The sequence below is a fragment of the Coregonus clupeaformis genome, chromosome 24 (assembly GCF_020615455.1).
Source record: "Coregonus clupeaformis isolate EN_2021a chromosome 24, ASM2061545v1, whole genome shotgun sequence".
NCBI classification, from domain to species: domain Eukaryota; kingdom Metazoa; phylum Chordata; class Actinopteri; order Salmoniformes; family Salmonidae; genus Coregonus; species Coregonus clupeaformis.
In genome coordinates this window covers 38,212,107-38,230,345 of record NC_059215.1, presented here as the reverse complement: position 1 = coordinate 38,230,345, position 18,239 = coordinate 38,212,107, and the positions used below count along the sequence as shown (strand labels likewise).

Genomic DNA, 18,239 nt, shown 5'->3' with positions numbered 1-18,239 from the left:
GGAGGGTCATGTCAGGATGAGCCTGCAGGAAGGGTACCAGATGAGGGAGGAGGATGTCTTACCTGTAACGCACAGCATTGCGATTGCCTGCAATGACAACAAGCTCAGTCCGATGATGCTGTGACACACCGCCCCAGACCATGACGGACCCTCCACCTCCAAATCGATCCCGCTCCAGAGTACAGGCCTCGGTGTAACGCTCATTCCTTTGACGATAAATGCGAATCCGACCATCACCCCTGGTGAGACAAAACCGTGACTCGTCAGTGAAGAGCACTTTTTGCCAGTCCTTTCTGGTCCAGCGACGGTGGGTTTGTGCCCATAGGCGACGTTGTTGCCGGTGATGTCTGGTGAGGACCTGCCTTACAACAGGCCTACAAGCCCTCAGTCCAGCCTCTCTCAGCCTATTGCGGACAGTCTGAGCACTGATGGAGGGATTGTGCGTTCCTGGTGTAACTCGGGCAGTTGTTGTTGCCATCCTGTACCTGTCCTGCAGGTGTGATGTTCGGAAGTACCGATCCTCTGCAGGTGTTGTTACACGTGGTCTGCCACTGCGAGGACAATCAGCTGTCCGTCCTGTCTCCCTGTATCGCTGTCTTAGGCGTCTCACAGTACGGACATTGCAATTTATTTCCCTGGCCACATCTGCAGTCCTCATGCCTCCTTGCAGCATGCCTAAGACCCTGGGCATCTTTCTTTTGGTGTTTTTCAGAGTCAGTAGAAAGGCCTCTTTAGTGTCCTAAGTTTTCATAACTGTGACCTTAATTGCCTACCGTCTGTAAGCTGTTAGTGTCTTAACGACCGTTCAATAGGTGCATGTTCATTAATTGTTTATAGTTCAGAGAACAAGCATGGGAAACAGTGTTTAAACCCTTTATAATGAAGATCTGTGAAGTTATTTGGGTTTTTACTAATTATCTTTGAAAGAGGGACGTTTCTTTTTTTGCTGAGTGTATGTCACGGTGGCGTATGAACGAATGGGTTATAGACCGTAGCAGTGCGTGGATAAAATCACTGAGGAAGCCAAGCCAAACCATATTACAACCTATGTTGTGATAATTGTGTTGTTTGCTCTATAACCCAATCGTTCATACGCCACCGTGATATACAATAAGGCATTGACATCAAAAAGACAAGTCACACAGTGGCGGAATACATTCAACTACAAGCTCAAAACTCATGCTACAAGCTCATAACTTGGCAAGCTCATACAGTAACTCATGCTTTTATGGTTCTTCAGTTACTGTAGGTTTTTATAGCCTAATTGTTACTGAGTTAGGTAGCTGGCAAGCTAGTCTCAGTCTGGATGCAGACCGTTACTTTAACGTTATATTGATGGCTATCCATTTTGACTTTCCACATAAACTGAGTTAACGTTATGTCTTTGTCTCCCACTAGTCAGATACTAGAGGCTGCATGACCCTGACAATGCTTCTCCCAACACCAGTGTACTGAATGCAGGTAGCTACATATTGAAATGAAAGTAGTGTCTCAAATGTTGATTCACATTTACCCATTTTGTCTGTCCCCTAAAACCTTATGTCTTTGTCCCCCAGATACTAAAGACGACATGATCCTGAGAGTGTTTTTTCCACCACCAGTGTAACGAGTTGGAAAGAACACTGCCCGCCCAAGCATTGATGAGGCCCGAAAGTCATAATGTAGCTTAAGTATACATGTGGAGTATTGAATACTATTTAATATGGAATACTGTAAACCAGATGCGGGAAGTAACTAATTACAAATACTCTCATTACTGTAATTGAGTAGTTTTTCCTAGTACTTGTACTTTTTTTGTATTTTTACTTGAGTAAAATGTAATTGAAGTAAAAGTACTTCTACTTGAAGAGGCTATTTCAGTACTCTTTCCACTCCTGCTGTAAACCATGCACAAAGTGGCTGGACTCAACTCAATGCAGATTAACGTCTACACACAGCAATAGACTGTATAGGAGTATAGCATGTTCTGAGCAAAAGGAAAGGCCACAATTTGTGTGTGTGTGTGCGCGTGGCGGGCTTGTGCAAGAGTGTTATGTGTCTTCATTATTGTTCAACATTTTATAATAATATTCTCTAATCCCCTGGCTGGAACCAATATGGCTGAATATCTCCGCCAGGTGACCAAAAGAACAAGAAACCCGAACCCTTCAATCTGACTCTCGGGACAATCGCCTCTACTCCCTGGCATTCACAATAATTAATGGGCAGGCTCTGGAGCAGAATACATTTATTTTTTGTTTTACATAAGTTCCTATTGAAAATTGATACCTGGTAGTCTGCTAAATGACTAAAATGTAAAAAAAAATGTTGGGGGAATAGAGGGTAAAGTGTTTACCTTTCTTCCACCCCTTTCCTCAGCTTTAATTGGTAGGGCTGCTGTGATAAACAAATACAGTTGTATTCCTTATTTGTTGTTTATCTGTTGCATGACTTCATTTTGTAGCTGAAATTAATATCTGAAAATAAACATTTTGTATTTTATCTACTATTTGTCATGATTGGCCATATGTAATTTAAAGAATTTCATAGACGGTGTAGTAACATTGATTGTTGTTGTTAGAAGTATTTGTACATTTATAAAATTAACAGATTATGTAATAGAGAAAAGGTAGAAAAAAATAACCCAGCAATAAATTAAGAAATAACCCACTGCTTGGTCAAAAATGCATGAATAACTATAACCCAGCAAAATAATAAAAAGCAACCCACTGCTGGGTCAAAATAACCACCATTTTGGGTATATCATTCACGTAACCCAACAATGCTGGGTCAAAATAACCCAGTGCTGGGTATGTACTATAGTGACCCAGCGTCGGGTTACAGAAATTACCCTAATTGGGTCATTATTGACCCAGCATTTGAAAACAAGTGGGCTCATGCATTTTTTCCAGTCAAAGGTTCCTCTGTGGATTTTATGTTCAGCCCCTACTCTTGCAATTATGTTAGGGGGGGCCCTAGATTTGACCCCAAATCCAATAAGACGTCCAAATGCAATATGGCTGCCACAATATTATTAAAGGTCCAATGCAGCTGTTTTTATCTCAATATCAAACCATTTCTGTGTAACAAATAAGTACCTTACTGTGATTGTTTTCCATAAATTTTCAATTTTTTTTAAACAAAAGCTTCTTAGCAAAGAGCAATTTCTCAAGCAGAATTTTGCTAGGACTGTCTGGGGGTGGTCTGAGTGGGGAGGGGAAAATGAGCTGTTATTGGCAGAGCGGTTTGGAACTCTCTTTCTAATTGGTCTATTAACTAATTTGTCACCAGGCAGGCCAAAACTCAATTTTCAAACAGCTCTTACACTAAAAGGGCATTATCATAATTTTCACAATTTCACAGTATTATTACAACCTCATAGTGTGGAAATATATATAAAACACAGGAAAATCTAATTTTTGGTAAAATTCATGATGCCGTTGACCTTAACAAGGTCCACTGGAACAGTGGAAGCAAAATAGCCCCATAACATCAAAGATCCACCACCATATTTTACAGTAGGTATGAGGTACTTTTCTGAATATAGTTCTGTTTTTCATTGCCAAACCCACCACTGGTGTGTGGCCAAAGAGCTTTATTTTAATGTCATCTGACCATAGCACTGGTTCAAATCCAAGTGCCAATGCCCTTTATCAAACCCCAGGCGGTGCTATGGTCAGATGACATGAAAATAGAGCTCTTTGGCCATGCACACAAGTGGTGGGTTTGATGTCTACAAACAGAAGCATATGCAGAAAAGTACCTAGGGTAAAATATGGTGGTGCATCTTTTGTTATCGGGCTTTTTTGCTTCCACTGGTCAAGGGGCCCCTTTTAAGGTCAACGGCATCATACAAAGTACCAGGACATTTTAGCCAAAAACCTGGTAGGCTAAAACATGGCCACAAGTGGATCTTCCAGCAAGACAATAACCCCAAGCACACATCAAAATCCACAAAGAAATGGTTAATTGGCCACAAAGTCAACATTTTGCAATAGCCATCTCAGTCTCCGGACTTGAAATCAATTGAAAACGTGGTTTGAATTGGAGAGGGCAGTCCATAAGCGCAGACTAAGGATGTCAAGGATCTGGAAGGATTCTGTATGGAGGAATGGTCTAAGATCCCTCCCAATGTGTTCTCATTTGAATAAAACATTTTAGAAAAAGGCTCAGTGCCGTTATTCTCGCGAGGTGAGGTATTAAAAGGTATTGAAAACAGGGGTGTCAATAATATTGACCCTACCTTTTTCAGAAAAAAACTATTACTTGTTAAAGAAAATCTCTTTCTGTGAGCAATTTGTATTAGTGTAAAATGATGTCATTTCCCAAATTCTTTGAGCATACATTTGAATTATTTTTGCTCATTGTTATCAAGGGTGTCAATAATTTCGGACCTGACTGCCTGTGCAGTCGGAAAGTATTCAGACCCCTACACTTTTCCACATTTAGTTACATTACAGCCTTATTCTAAAATGAATTAAGTACATTTCTTCCCTCATCAATCTTCACACAATAGCCCATAATGACAAACTGAAAACAGTTATTTTGAAATTATTGCAAATGTATAAAAATCAAACAAACAGAAATAACTTATTTACATAAGTATTCAGACCCTTTGCTATGAGACTTGGAATTTACCTCAGGTGCATCCTGTTTCCATTGATCATCCTTGATGTTTCTACAACTTGATTGGAGTTCACCTGTGGTAAGTTCAATTGATTGGACATGATTGGGAAAGGCAAACAACTGTCTATAGGAGGTCCAACAGTTGACAGTGCATGTCAGAGCAAAAACCAAGCCATGAAGTCGAAGGAATTGTCCGTAGAGCTCCGTGACAGGATTATGTCGAGGCACAGATCTGGGGAAGGGTACCAACAAATTTCTGCAGCATTGAAGGTCCCCAAGAACACAGTGGCCTCCATCATTCTTAAATGGAAGAAGTTTGGAACTACCAAGACTCTTCCTAGAGCTGGCCGCCCGGCCAAACTGAGCAATCGGGGTAGAAGGGCCTTGATCAGCGAGGTGACCAAGAACCCGATGGTCACTCTGACAGAGCACCAGAGTTCCTCTGTGGAGATGGCAGAACCTTCCAGAAGGACAAACATCTCTGCAGCACTCCAACAATCAGGCCTTTATGGTAGAGTGGCCAGACGGAAGCCACTCCTCAGTAAAAGGCGCATGACAGCCTGCTTGGAGTTTGCCAAAAGGCACCTAAAGGACTCTCAGACCATGAGAAACAAGATTATCTGGTCTCATGAAACCAAGATTGTACTCTTTGGCCTGAATGCCAAGCATCAGGTCTGGAGGAAACCTGGCACCATCCCTACGGTGAAGCAAGGTGGTGGCAGCATCATGCTGTGGGGGTGTTTTTCAGCAGCAGGGACTGGGAGACTAGGGATCGAGGGATAGATTAAAGGAGCAAAGTACAGAGAAATCCGTGATGAAAACCTACTCCAGAGCGCTCAGGACCTCAGACTGGGGTGAAGGTTCACCTTCCACCAGGACAACGACCTTAAGCACACAGCCAAGACAACGCAGGAGTGGCTTTGGGACAAGTCTCTGAATGTCCTTGAGTGGCCCAGCCAGAGCCCGGACTTGTACCCGATCGAACATCTCTGGAGAGACCTGAAAATAGCTTTGCAGCGACGCTCCCCATCCAACCTGACAGAGCTTCAGAGGATCTGCAGAGACTTAAATGTAAATGTAAAGAATGGGAGAAACTCCCCAAATACAGGTGTGCCAAGCTTGTAGCGTCATACCCAAGAAGACTCAAGGCTGTAATCGCTGCCAAAGGTGCTTCAACAAAGCACTGAGTAAAGGGTCTGAATACTTATGTAAATGTGATATGGCTCATTAACCTTTATGGACCAAATAATGATGATCCACACTTCTTTGACAATATATATAATAAATTATCAACCCTGCAAGCAATTCAAGACTCTATTATTATGGTGGGAGATTATAATACCGTTTTAAATAGCTCAATGGACCGTAAAGGAAATCACACAACAAACAATCACCCTCATGCTCTTAAGGAAATCATGAATGTCATGGATACATTAGAACTAGTAGATATATGGAGGCTGAAATATCTGGATCTAGTGAGATATACATGGCGGAGACTCAATCAAGCTAGTTGTCTTGACTTCTTTCTTATGTCATTCTCGTTGGCACCAAAAGTTTAAAAAGTGTTGAAAGGGGACAGAATGCGGTCGGACCATCATATAATTGGCATATACATTACTCTTGCTGAATTTCCACGTGGGCGAGGATATTGGAAATTTAATCAAAGCCTATTGGATGATAACTTGTTTTTAACTAGGACAGAGGAATTCATAACTGATTTCTTCAGACATAACATAGGTACAGCAAATCCCCTTATTCTATGGGACACCTTTAAAATGTGCCTTTAGAGGCCATGCAATTCAGTACTCATCTCGAAAACAAAAGAAATGTAGGTCAAAAGAGTCCATACTAACAAAGGAAATAGAAGGTCTAACAGAACAGATAGATAGCAATAAAAACTGTAACATAGAGGCTCAGAATAAATTAGAGGAAAAACAAAAAGAAATGGAGAAACTTATTCAAGAAAGATCAAGTGTAATATATTATAATAATAAAGCAAACTGGATGGAATATGGGGAAAAATGCACCAAATACCTTTTTTAATCTTCAGCATAGGGATGGTACCAAAAATAATTTACTGAAACTGGTTACAAATGCCGGAGTCACCCATGATTCACCAAATGATATTTTGAAGGAGGAAACAAAGTACTTTAAGCATATGTTTTTGTTTCAGTCGCCTCCATCTCCTCTAACTGAAGCTAATTGTAGAGATTTTTTTCTATTGATAATGTAAAATTAACAGCCTGATGTGAAGGTGAAATTACAGAGGAGGAACTTCTGGATGCAATTAAAGACTTTAAGTCCGGGAAAACTCCAGGGATGGATGGCATACCAGTCGAGGTATACCAAACCTTTTTTGATATACTCAGAGGACCGTTATTAGCATGTTTTAACCACTCCTATGTAAATGGTAGATTATCAGACACTCAAGAAGAAGGTTTGATTTCATTATTACTGAAACAGGATACAAGTGGAAAATACAAAAAAAAGATCCAGTCCATTGAAAAAATTGGAGGCCCCTTACACTTCAGTGTTGTGATGCAAAAATTCTAGCAAAATGTATAGCTCATAGAATTAAAAAGGTATTGTCGGACATTATTTATTCTAATCAGACAGGTTTTTTACATGGAAGATACATTGGAGATAATATAAGGCAAGTATTGGAAACAATAGAACACTATGAAAAATCTGGGAAACCAGGCCTGCTATTCATAGGAGACTTCGAAAAGGCATTTGATAAAGTACGACTGGGGTTTATATATAAATGCCTGGAGCCTTTCAATTTTGGAGTATCTCTTATAAAATGGGTTAAAATCATGAATAATAACCCTAGGTGTAAAATAGTAAATAATGGCTATTTCTCAGAAAGTTTTAAACTGTCAAGAGGAGTGAAACAAGGTTGTCCACTATCAGCATATCTATTTATTATGGCCATCAAGATGTTGGCTATTAAAATCAGATCCAACAATAATATCAAAGGATTAGAAATCCAGGGCTTAAAAACAAAAGTGTCATTGTACGCTGATGATTCATGTTTTCTTTTAAATCCACAACTTGAATCCCTCCACAGCCTCATAGAGGATCTAGATGCATTTTCTAACCGCTCTGGATTACAACCAAATTATGATAAATGTACTATATTACGTATTGGATCACTAAAAAAATAAACATTTTACATTACCATATAGTTTACCAATAAAATGGTCTGATGGTGATGTGGATATACTCGGAATACATATCCCAAATGAAATAAATGATCTCACTCCAATACATTTTAATAGAACGTTAGCAAAAATAGACAACATCTTGCAACCATGGAAAGGTAAATACCTGTCAATTTGTGGGAAAATCACCTTGATTAACTATTTAGCATTATCCCAGTTTACCTATTTTCTTATGGTCTTGCCTACGCCTAGCGAACAGTTTTTTAAATTATATGAGAAAAAAAGATTCCATTTTATTTGGAACGGCAAGCCAGACAAAATTAAACGGGCCTATTTATATAATGAATATGAATTCGGAGGACAGAAATTATTAAATATTAAAGCATTAGACCTATCACTAAAAGCTTCAGTCATACAAAAGTTATACTTAAATCCGAACTGGTTCTCCAGCAAATTAGTAAGATTGTCTCACCCAATGTTCAAGAATGGCCTTTATTCAGATTACAACCTCACACTTTCAGTTATTTGAAAAGGAAATCATCTCCCAAATATCACTATTTCTAAAACAAGCCATAGAAAGTTGGTTGCAATTTCAATTTAATCTTCCAGAAACAACAGAACAAATAATGCAACAAATATTGTGGTTAAACTCAAATATACTAATTGATTAAAAAACATTTTTTTCTTTTGACAAAATGTTTAAAAAAGGTATAATCTTCGTAAATGATATCATCGGTAGGACTGGTGGAGTTATGTCGCACATGCAGCTAACAAAACCATATGGAAATGTCTGCTCTACCCAAAATTACAACCAAATAATTGCAGCATTACCGCAAAAATGGAAGAGGAAAGTGGAAGGGGGAAAATGTAAGGAACTTGTCTGTCGGCCTTGCATTAAAGAATATAATTGGTTAAAGAAAACTGTGATAAATAACAAAGTATACGAGTTTCATTTAAGGACCAAAGGATTGACAGCCGTCCCATATAGATTGCAAAATAGTTGGGAAGAGATTTTTGACGTACCGATCCCATGGCATAGTGTTTATGAACTGATACGCAAAACGACGCCGGATTCAAAACTTTGAATTTTTCAATTTAAATTATTATATAAAATTCTTGCTACCAATATAATGTTATTTATATGGGGGATACACTCTTCCCAGCTCTGCATATTTTGCTGCGAAGAGACAGAATCATTAGATCATTTGTTTTGGTACTGTCCATTTGTAGCTTGTTTTTGTACACAGGTCCAGGAATGGCTAAAGGATTGCAATATTTACCTGGAGCTAACCTTGCAGATAGCATTACTGGGTGATCTGAAAAGTCATAGTCAATCGATCAATAATATAATAATACTTTTAGCAAAAATGTTTATTTTCAATTTACAATCTGTATAAACAATGAGAATAGAAAGGTTCAGAACTTTTGTAAAACATCACAGTACAGTTGAAAAATATATGGCAAATAGAAATCCAATATGGATGGTGTTAAGAGAAAGATGGGTGGTGTTGAATGGAGTTGAAGGATGGGACTAATAACAACTAACAACAACTAATAACAACAAGATAACTAATAATGTAAGCATACTGTGTCCATAATAAGTATATAGGTTATAGGTTGAGAGCTTTTGAGAAAGAGCACAGTTAGAAAGATATGGCATATAGAAGCAAACCGGATGGACATCATGAAAATGATCGGAGAGGTTGAGGGTAGAGGAAGTTCAGGAGTAAAAACAAACAAAATAGAATTATTGTTAAATTGACTGTGTCCATAAAATGTACAGTGAGGGGAAAAAAGTATTTGATCCCCTGCTGATTTTGTATGTTTGCCCACTGACAAAGACATAATCAGTCTATAATTTTAATGGTAGGTTTATTTGAACAGTGAGAGACCTCCATCAAATGGTATTATGGCATTATTTTGGGAATTTGGACGCCATATTGGATTTGAGGTAAAATCCAGGGTGACCCCCAACAATAATCTGTGGCGGCCTCATTACTTAATTGCTAGAGTAGGGGCTAAAGATAAATTTTTTCAAGGAACATTGGGGCCCAAAACATTTTAATATCGATGTCTAAGCCCACTTGTTTTCTTTAGAGCCGATTACAGTAGCCACAACATAAAAAAACATGTAACTATATATCTTTTTGTCAGGCAGGCCCACACAGCACTGAATGAGAGCACATTTGATTTAGAAAGTTGTCTGTTATTCAGCTACCAAAAAGTAAAGCTTACATTCATCATAAATATCCATAGTTCATATTTCCGCCTATTGTATCTCTGTGTTTACAGGTGTATATTTCCAAAGAAGCATGCTGCAGACAACACTTGTATTCCAAATTTGAGCAATATCAGAGCTTGCAATATTGAATTACACACTGTAAGCTTATGTGGCACATCCCCCCCTCCAGCCAAGCATTATTCTGCACTTTTTGAGTTTAGGGGGTGTGTCACAATATCTATCGATTTAACCACATTTGCAGTAAAATATATTTACACAACCATCCATTTAATAGATGAGAGACCTTTATAGATTTGAAAAAACATTGTTGTGTTTTTTTATACCTCAGGTAGAGGTATCTATACATTTTGGGGGCCTTGCCACATATGGCATATAGAAGCAAACCGGATGGACATCATGAAAATGATCGGAGAGGTTGAGGGTAGAGGTTGAGGGTAGAGGAAGTTCAGGAGTACTTTAAGCATATAGATAGAATTATTGTTAAATTCACTGTGTCCATAAAATGTACAGTGAGGGTAAAAAGTATTTGATCCCCTGCTGATTTTGTATGTTTGCCCACTGACAAAGACATAATCAGTCTATAATTTTAATGGTAGGTTTATTTGAACAGTGAGAGACAGAATAACAACAAAAAAATCCAGAAAAACGCATGTCAAAAATGTTATAAATTGATTTACATTTTAATGAGGGAAAGAAGTATTTGACCCCTCTGCAAAACATGACTTAGTACTTGGTGGCAAAATCATTGTTGGCAATCACAGAGGTCAGACGTTTCTTGTAGTTGGCCACCAGGTTTGCACACATCTCAGGAGGGATTTTGTCCCACTCCTCTTTGCAGATCTTCTCCAAGTCATTAAGGTTTCGAGCCTGACGTTTGGCAACTCGAACCTTCAGCTCCCTCCACAGATTTTCTATGGGATTAAGGTCTGGAGATTGGCTAGGCCACTCCAGGACCTTAATGTGCTTTTTCTTGAGCAACTCCTTTGTTGCCTTGGCCATGTGTTTTGGGTCATTGTCATTCTGGAATACCCATCCACGAACCATTTTCAATGCCCTGGCTGAGGGAAGGAGGTTCTCACCTAAGATTTGACGGTACATGGCGCCGTCCATCGTCCCTTTGATGCAGTGAAGTTGTCCTGTCCCTTTAGCAGAAAAACACCCCCAAAGCATAATGTTTCCACCTCCATGTTTGACGGTGGGGATGGTGTTCTTGGGGTCATAGGCAGCATTCCTCCTCCTCCAAACACGGCGAGTTGAGTTGATGCCAAAGAGCTCGATTTTGGTCTCATCTGACCACAACACTTTCACCCAGTTCTCCTTTGAATCATTCAGATGTTCATTGTCAAACTTCAGACGGGCCTGTATATGTGCTTTCTTGAGCAGGGGGACCTTGCGGGCGCTGTAGGATTTCAGTCCTTCACGGCGTACTGTGTTACCAATTATATTCTTGGTGACTATGGTCCCAGCTGCCTTGAGATTATTGACAAGATCCTCCCGTGTAGTTCTGGGCTGATTCCTCACCGTTCTCATGATCATTGCAACTCCACGAGGTGAGATCTTGCATGGAGCCCCAGGCCGAGGGAGATTGACAGTTCTTTTGTGTTTCTTCCATTTGCGAATAATCGCACCAACTGTTGTCACCTTCTCACCAAGCTGCTTGGCGATGGTATTGTAACCCATTCCAGCCTTGTGTAGGTCTACAATCTTGTCCCTGACATCCTTGGAGAGCTCTTTGGTCTTGGCCATGGTGGAGAGTTTGGAATCAGATTGATTGATTGCTTCTGTGGACAGGTGTCTTTTATACAGGTAACAAGCTGAGATTAGGAGCACTCCCTTTAAGAGTGTGCTCCTAATCTCAGCTCGTTACCTGTATAAAAGACACCTGGGAGCCAGAAATCTTTCTGATTGAGAGGGGGTCAAATACTTATTTCCCTCATTAAAATGCAAATCAATTTATAACAGTTTTGACATGCGTTTTTCTGGATTTTTTTGTTGTTCTTCTGTCTCTCACTGTTCAAATGAACCTACCATTAAAATTATAGACTGATTATTTCTTTGTCAGTGGGCAAACGTACAAAATCAGCAGGGGATCAAATACTTTTTTCCCTCACTGTGTGTATATATATATATATATATATATATATATATATATATATATATATATTTGCGAGAGAAAAAAAACATATGGGGGATTGGAAGTGATGCAGACAATTACATTGATGGAAGTTACAATCTATCTGCAATATTAAAGCTGATCTACCCCATACATTTTTTTTTTTCTTCATGATTTTGCTTTGTCTTTGTGACACTCTGGCTCCATGGACTTTGAGTATTGAGCCAGGGTTGTTAATTTTTCTTTTGGGTGTATTTCTATGTTGGTATTCTGGTTGTTTCATTTCTATGTGTGGTGATTGTTCGTGATTATTCAGGTGACTCCCAATCGGAGGTAACGAGTGACAGCTGTCGGCTCGTTATCTCTGATTGGGAGCCATATTTATACTGTGTGTTTTCTCGTGGGTATTGTGGGTTTTTGTTCCATGTTTCTGTCAGTGTTACAGAGGACTTCACTATCGTCATTTGTTGTTTTTTGTGGTTGCTTTATTAAATAAAGTCATCATGTTCACTCCACGCGCTGCGTATTGGTCCGCTTCTTCAGACGATCGTGACAGAAAAACCCACCATAGAAGGACCAAGCAGCGTGTCCAGGAGCAAGACAGCTGGACATGGGAGGAAGCGCCTGGTAAGGAGCTCGAGAGGCTGGCGATGGCCCAGGTGGGCAAATCGTGGTCCTGGGAGGACATGCTCGGGGGCAAGGGACCTTGGGGGAGATCAAGGCCCTGGCGAGAGAGGAGCAACGGCGTCAGCAGGGCCATCATCGTTGGAAGGACGAGAGGCAACCCCAAAAAGTTTTTGGGGGGGGCACATGGCTTGACGGCTGGGCAGCAGGAGGCTGCTACAGGGAGACGTGGAGAGAAGGCTATCGGATTACGGGAGCCATTGGCGAGTAGAGGAAGGGAAGTTGTTGCGGCACGGCGTGAGAGACTGATGTGTGTTGCCAGTCCGGTCCGGCCCGTTCCTGATCCCCAGTTAAGGCCAGTGGTGTGTGTTCCCAGTACGGACCGGCCTGTTCCTACTCCACGCATCAAGCCCACGGTGTGCGTCGCCAGCCCAGCCCGGCCTGTTCCTGCTCCACGCACAGAACCTACGGTGTGCGTCGCCAGCCCAGCCCGGCCTGTTCCTACTCCACGCATCAAGCCCACGGTGTGCGTCGCCAGCCCAGCCCGGCCTGTTCCTGCTCCACGCACAGAACCTACGGTGTGCGTCGCCAGCCCAGCCCGGCCTGTTCCTGCTCCACGCACCAAGGATACGGTGTGCGTCGCCAGCCCAGTCCGGCCTGTTCCTGCTCCACGCACAGAACCTACGGTGTGCGTCGCCAGCCCAGCCCGGCCTGTTCCTGCTCCACGCACAGACCCTACGGTGTGCGTCGCCAGCCCAGCCCGGCCTGTTCCTGCTCCACGCACCAAGGATACGGTGTGCGTCGACAGCCCTGCCCGGCCTGTTCCTGCTCCACGCACCAAGGATACGGTGTGCGTCGACAGCCCTGTCCGGCCTGTTCCTGCTCCACGCACCAAGGATACGGTGTGCGTCGACAGCCCTGCCCGGCCTGTTCCTGCTCCACGCACCAAGGATACGGTGTGCGTCGACAGCCCGGCCCGGCCTGTTCCTGCCACCCGCACCAAGTCTGCGGTGCGCGTCGCCAGCCCGACCCGGCCTGTTCCTGCTCCACGCACCAAGGATACGGTGTGCGTCGACAGCCCGGCCCGGCCTGTTCCTGCCACCCGCACCAAGTCTACGGTGCGCGTCGCCAGCCCGACCCGGCCTGTTCCTGCCACCCGCACCAAGTCTACGGTGCGCGTCGCCAGCCCGACCTGGCCTGTTCCTGCCACTCGCACCAAACTGACGGTGCGCGTCGCCAGCCCGGTCCGGCCTGTTCCTGCCACCCGCACCAAGTCTACGGTGCGCGTCGCCAGCCCGGTCCGGCCTGTTCCTTCTCCCCGCACTAGCCCTGAGATGCGTGTCCTCAGCCCGGTACCTCCAGTTCCGGCACTACGCGCCAGGCCTAAGGTGCGCCTCAGACGGCCAGAGTCTGCCGTCTGCCCAACGGCGCCTGAACTGCCCGTCTGCCCAACGGCGCCTGAACTGCCCGTCTGCCCAACGGCGCCTGAACTGCCCGTCTGCCCAACGGCGCCTGAACTGCCCCGTCTGCCCAACGGCACCTGGACTGCCCGTCTGCCCAACGGCGCCTGAACTGCCCGTCTGCCCAACGGCGCTTGAACTGCCCGTCTGCCCAACGGCGCTAAAGCCGCCCGTCTGTACTGAACCTGCAAAGCCGCCCGTCTGCCATGAGCCTTCAGAGCCGTCCGCCAGACCGGAGCCGCTAGGAGCCTTCCGCCAGACAGGAGCCGCTAGAGCCTTCCGCCAGACAGGATCAGCCAGAGCCTTCCGCCAGACAGGATCAGCCAGAGCCTTCCGCCAGACAGGATCAGCCAGAGCCTTCCGCCAGACAGGATCAGCCAGAGCCTTCCGCCAGACAGGATCAGCCAGAGCCTTCCGCCAGACAGGATCAGCCAGATCCGTCAGCCAGCCATGAGCAGCCAGATCCGTCAGCCAGCCATGAGCAGCCAGATCCGTCAGCCAGCCATGAGCCGTCCAGCCAGGATCCGCCAGAGCCGTCCAGCCAGGATCCGCCAGAGCCGTCCAGCAAGGATCCGCCAGAGCCGTCCAGCCAGGATCCGCCAGAGCCAGCCAGCCAGGATCCGCCATTTAGTCCGGTGCTGCCCCTTAGCCCGGTGCTGCCCCTTAGTCCGGTGCTGCCCCTGAGTCCGGTGATGCCTCTTAGTCCAGTGCTGTCCCTTAATCCTGTGGGGTTTAGTTGGGGGGTGGTCATTTGGAGGAGGCTACGTAAGCGGGTAGTGACTATGGTGGGGTGGGGACCACGACCAGTGCCAGAGCCGCCACCATGGACAGACGCCCACCCAGACCCTCCCCTAGACTGTATGTTGGTGCGCCCGGAGTTCGCACCTTTAGGGGGGGGTACTGTGACACTCTGGCTCCATGGACTTTGAGTATTGAGCCAGGGTTGTTCATTTTTCTTTTGGGTGTATTTCTATGTTGGTATTCTGGTTGTTTCATTTCTATGTGTGGTGATTGTTCGTGATTATTCAGGTGACTCCCAATCGGAGGTAACGAGTGACAGCTGTCGGCTCGTTATCTCTGATTGGGAGCCATATTTATACTGTGTGTTTTCTCGTGGGTATTGTGGGTTTTTGTTCCATGTTTCTGTCAGTGTTACAGAGGACTTCACTATCGTCATTTGTTGTTTTTTGTGGTTGCTTTATTAAATAAAGTCATCATGTTCACTCCACGCGCTGCGTATTGGTCCGCTTCTTCAGACGATCGTGACAGTCTTTATGGGTATTGGGTGTAGATTGATCTGAAAAAATTTATATAATTTACAAAAAATGTAACCTCCATCAAATGGTATTATGGCATTATTTTGGGAATTTGGACGCCATATTGGATTTGAGATAAAATCCAGGGTGACCCCCAACAATAATCTGTGGCGGCCTCATGACTTAATTGCTAGAGTAGGGGCTAAAGATACATTTTTTCAAGGAACATTGGGGCCCAAAACATTTTAATATCGATGTCTAAGCCCACTTGTTTTCTTTAGAGCCGATTACAGTAGCCACAACATAAAAAAACATGTAACTATATATCTTTTTGTCAGGCAGGCCCACACAGCACTGAATGAGAGCACATTTGATTTAGAAAGTTGTCTGTTATTCAGCTACCAAAAAGTAAAGCTAGTAATTCATCATAAATATCCATAGTTCATATGTCCGCCTATTGTATCTCTGTGTTTACAGGTGTATATTTCCAAAGAAGCATGCTGCAGACAACACTTGTATTCCAAATTTGAGCAATATCAGAGCTTGCAATATTGAATTACACACTGTAAGCTTATGTGGCACATCCCCCCCTCCAGCCAGGCATTATTCTGCACTTTTTGAGTTTAGGGGGTGTGTCACAATATCTATCGATTTAACCACATTTGCAGTAAAATATATTTACACAACCATCCATTTAATAGATGAGAGACCTTTATAGATTTGAAAAAACATTGTTGTGTTTTTTTATACCTCAGGTAGAGGTATCTATACATTTTGGGGGCCTTGCCACTAGCCTATTGCTTGAAGTGTGCATTTTCAATGATTGTTTTCAACCCAGGTCTGTGTGTATCTGTTTTTCTCCCTGCAAATCAAGTCTATGAATTTAAAATGATATTATCTGAAAGAAATCACCAATGTCCTCATAAAATATGGTATACGGATATTTGCTTGAGATGTGCATTAATTTCTATTACTTGCTTTTTAACTCAGGTGTCAGCACTGAGGGGAATGCCTCCACCAGAGGGTCCTGGTCCTAACCCCTGGGCCCTCTCAGAGTTACTGGGCCAGCGGAGGCTTGTGGTGTTGGGGGTGCTAGTAGCATGGATGGTCCTCTTCCACCTCCTGGTGAACGTGTGGCTCCTCTGTCTCTTCACCAGCCTGCTGGTGGTCCTGGGTGGCTGGCTGGGGTCCCGCGCTGCCCTGGATGCCAACAGCCTGCTACACCTGGAGCACTTCGTCCCCTTGGGTAGATCAGAGAAGGCCCTCCACTCGCCTGAGAGCGAATGGAGGCTGGACCACGAGATCCACAGCGCTGTGCATAAAGCCGTCCGGGACTTTGTGTCATCCTGGTACCACACCATGCTGACCGAGGAGGAGGGGCCGGGGGAGTTTGAGCACATTATGCGGGACGCCATGCTGGATTCAGTGATGGAGCTGAAGGAGAGGGCTCGGCGCGTGGACAGGAGAGCGCTGGTCCAGAGGACCTTGGAGCTGTGTGGCTGCCACCTGCAGAGCTACATGACAGCCAGGGAGATGATGAAGCAGGCGGAGGCACGGCTGGGGATGCAGCACAGAGACAGCTCCAGCACCCCCAGCCTGTGGGAGTTGTATAGCCAGGCGGATGCCCCCCACCCAGCCCTGGCTAGTCCATCCACGGAGCTCAGCTATTCCCGGGCCGTAGTGGACCTCCTAATGCAAGTCCTGGTCCCGTTCCCTCACCTAGAGACCAGGACAGGGAGGTACATGGTGGGGGAGTTGATCACCTGTAACGTCCTCCTCCCACTGGTCAGTAGGGTGTCCGACCCTGACTGGCTCAACCTCACCATTGTGGACTTGTTCACCAAAGCCAAAGAATCACCGGATGAGTCCCTCGATGAGCTCCCTGATACTCTAGTCCAGCTGCACAGGAGTCAGACCCAGCAGGAGCTCTGGACCCGGACCCGTTCTACCTCCTGGCTCCAGACTCAGAGAGACCAGAACGAGTCCAGCAACAGCCCCACTCCTCCCAAGCCGGCCACTCCAGACTCCCTGGACTCCACGGAGTCCTACCATATGGCAAAGCCAGATCTGAAGGAGGAAACACGGCAGTACTGTGGAGCGATCCTGCCAATGTCATGCATTGGTCCATCGATCAGAATAAACAGTTGTCCTGTGTCTATGGATCTGCTGAGGTCCTGCAGCGGTGGCAGCCGCCTGTGTCAGGTTGTGGACTCAGACCTGGAGTCCCCATCGACAGAATCAAAACAGCTCTCTGTGGAGTCCCTAGACCAGATGGACTCCGAGGAGGACCAGACAGACGGTTTCTGTGACTGTGCCTCCCCTACCAACTTCTGCAGTGTGTTTGAAGATGAGCCGCCTGGATGCTTCGGCAACATGAAGGTCCTGGGACCCAAGGTTTGTTTGTTTATTGGTCTTTCAGCATTCCTACATGTTCTTAAAAACAGTTATTTAAAATGTATATAAATATAAAACAATACAAAGCATTGATGTAGAATAAATAAGGTTACAAATTGCTATGAATGGCTTTGCTAAAATCTTAAGGTGCAGGTATCCGAGCAGCCCCACTGGCCAGTGGGCATGGCAGAGGAGCTGCACCCACGCTGCCCTGTCCCTCCGGGGGGGCTGTGTCTGACCCCCTTCAGCTTCGAACCCCTCAGCAGCCCAGACGGACCCGTCCTCATCCAGAACCTGAGAATCACTGGTGCTGTGACAGCCAAGGAGCACCGCAGCACCGGCTCACACCCCTATACTCTATACACCGTAAAGGTAAGACTT

General features: G+C 44.4%; 1 protein-coding gene across 2 annotated transcripts in view; it reads left to right on the top strand.

Moving 5' to 3' along the window:
• snx19a (sorting nexin 19a) overlaps nucleotides 1–18,239 on the top strand; it is a 57,521-nt gene that overhangs the window by 5,488 nt on the left and 33,794 nt on the right. The window contains exons 2-3 of one of the 2 annotated variants that reach the window (XM_041845994.1): nucleotides 16,455–17,858; nucleotides 18,012–18,230. In XM_041845994.1, coding sequence (XP_041701928.1) covers nucleotides 16,473–17,858; nucleotides 18,012–18,230 — 1,605 coding nt within the window. In that variant the 5' untranslated portion in view covers nucleotides 16,455–16,472. Of the gene's footprint in view, nucleotides 1–16,454; nucleotides 17,859–18,005; nucleotides 18,231–18,239 lie in introns of both variants that reach the window. The other variant, XM_041845993.2, reaches the window with a different exon arrangement.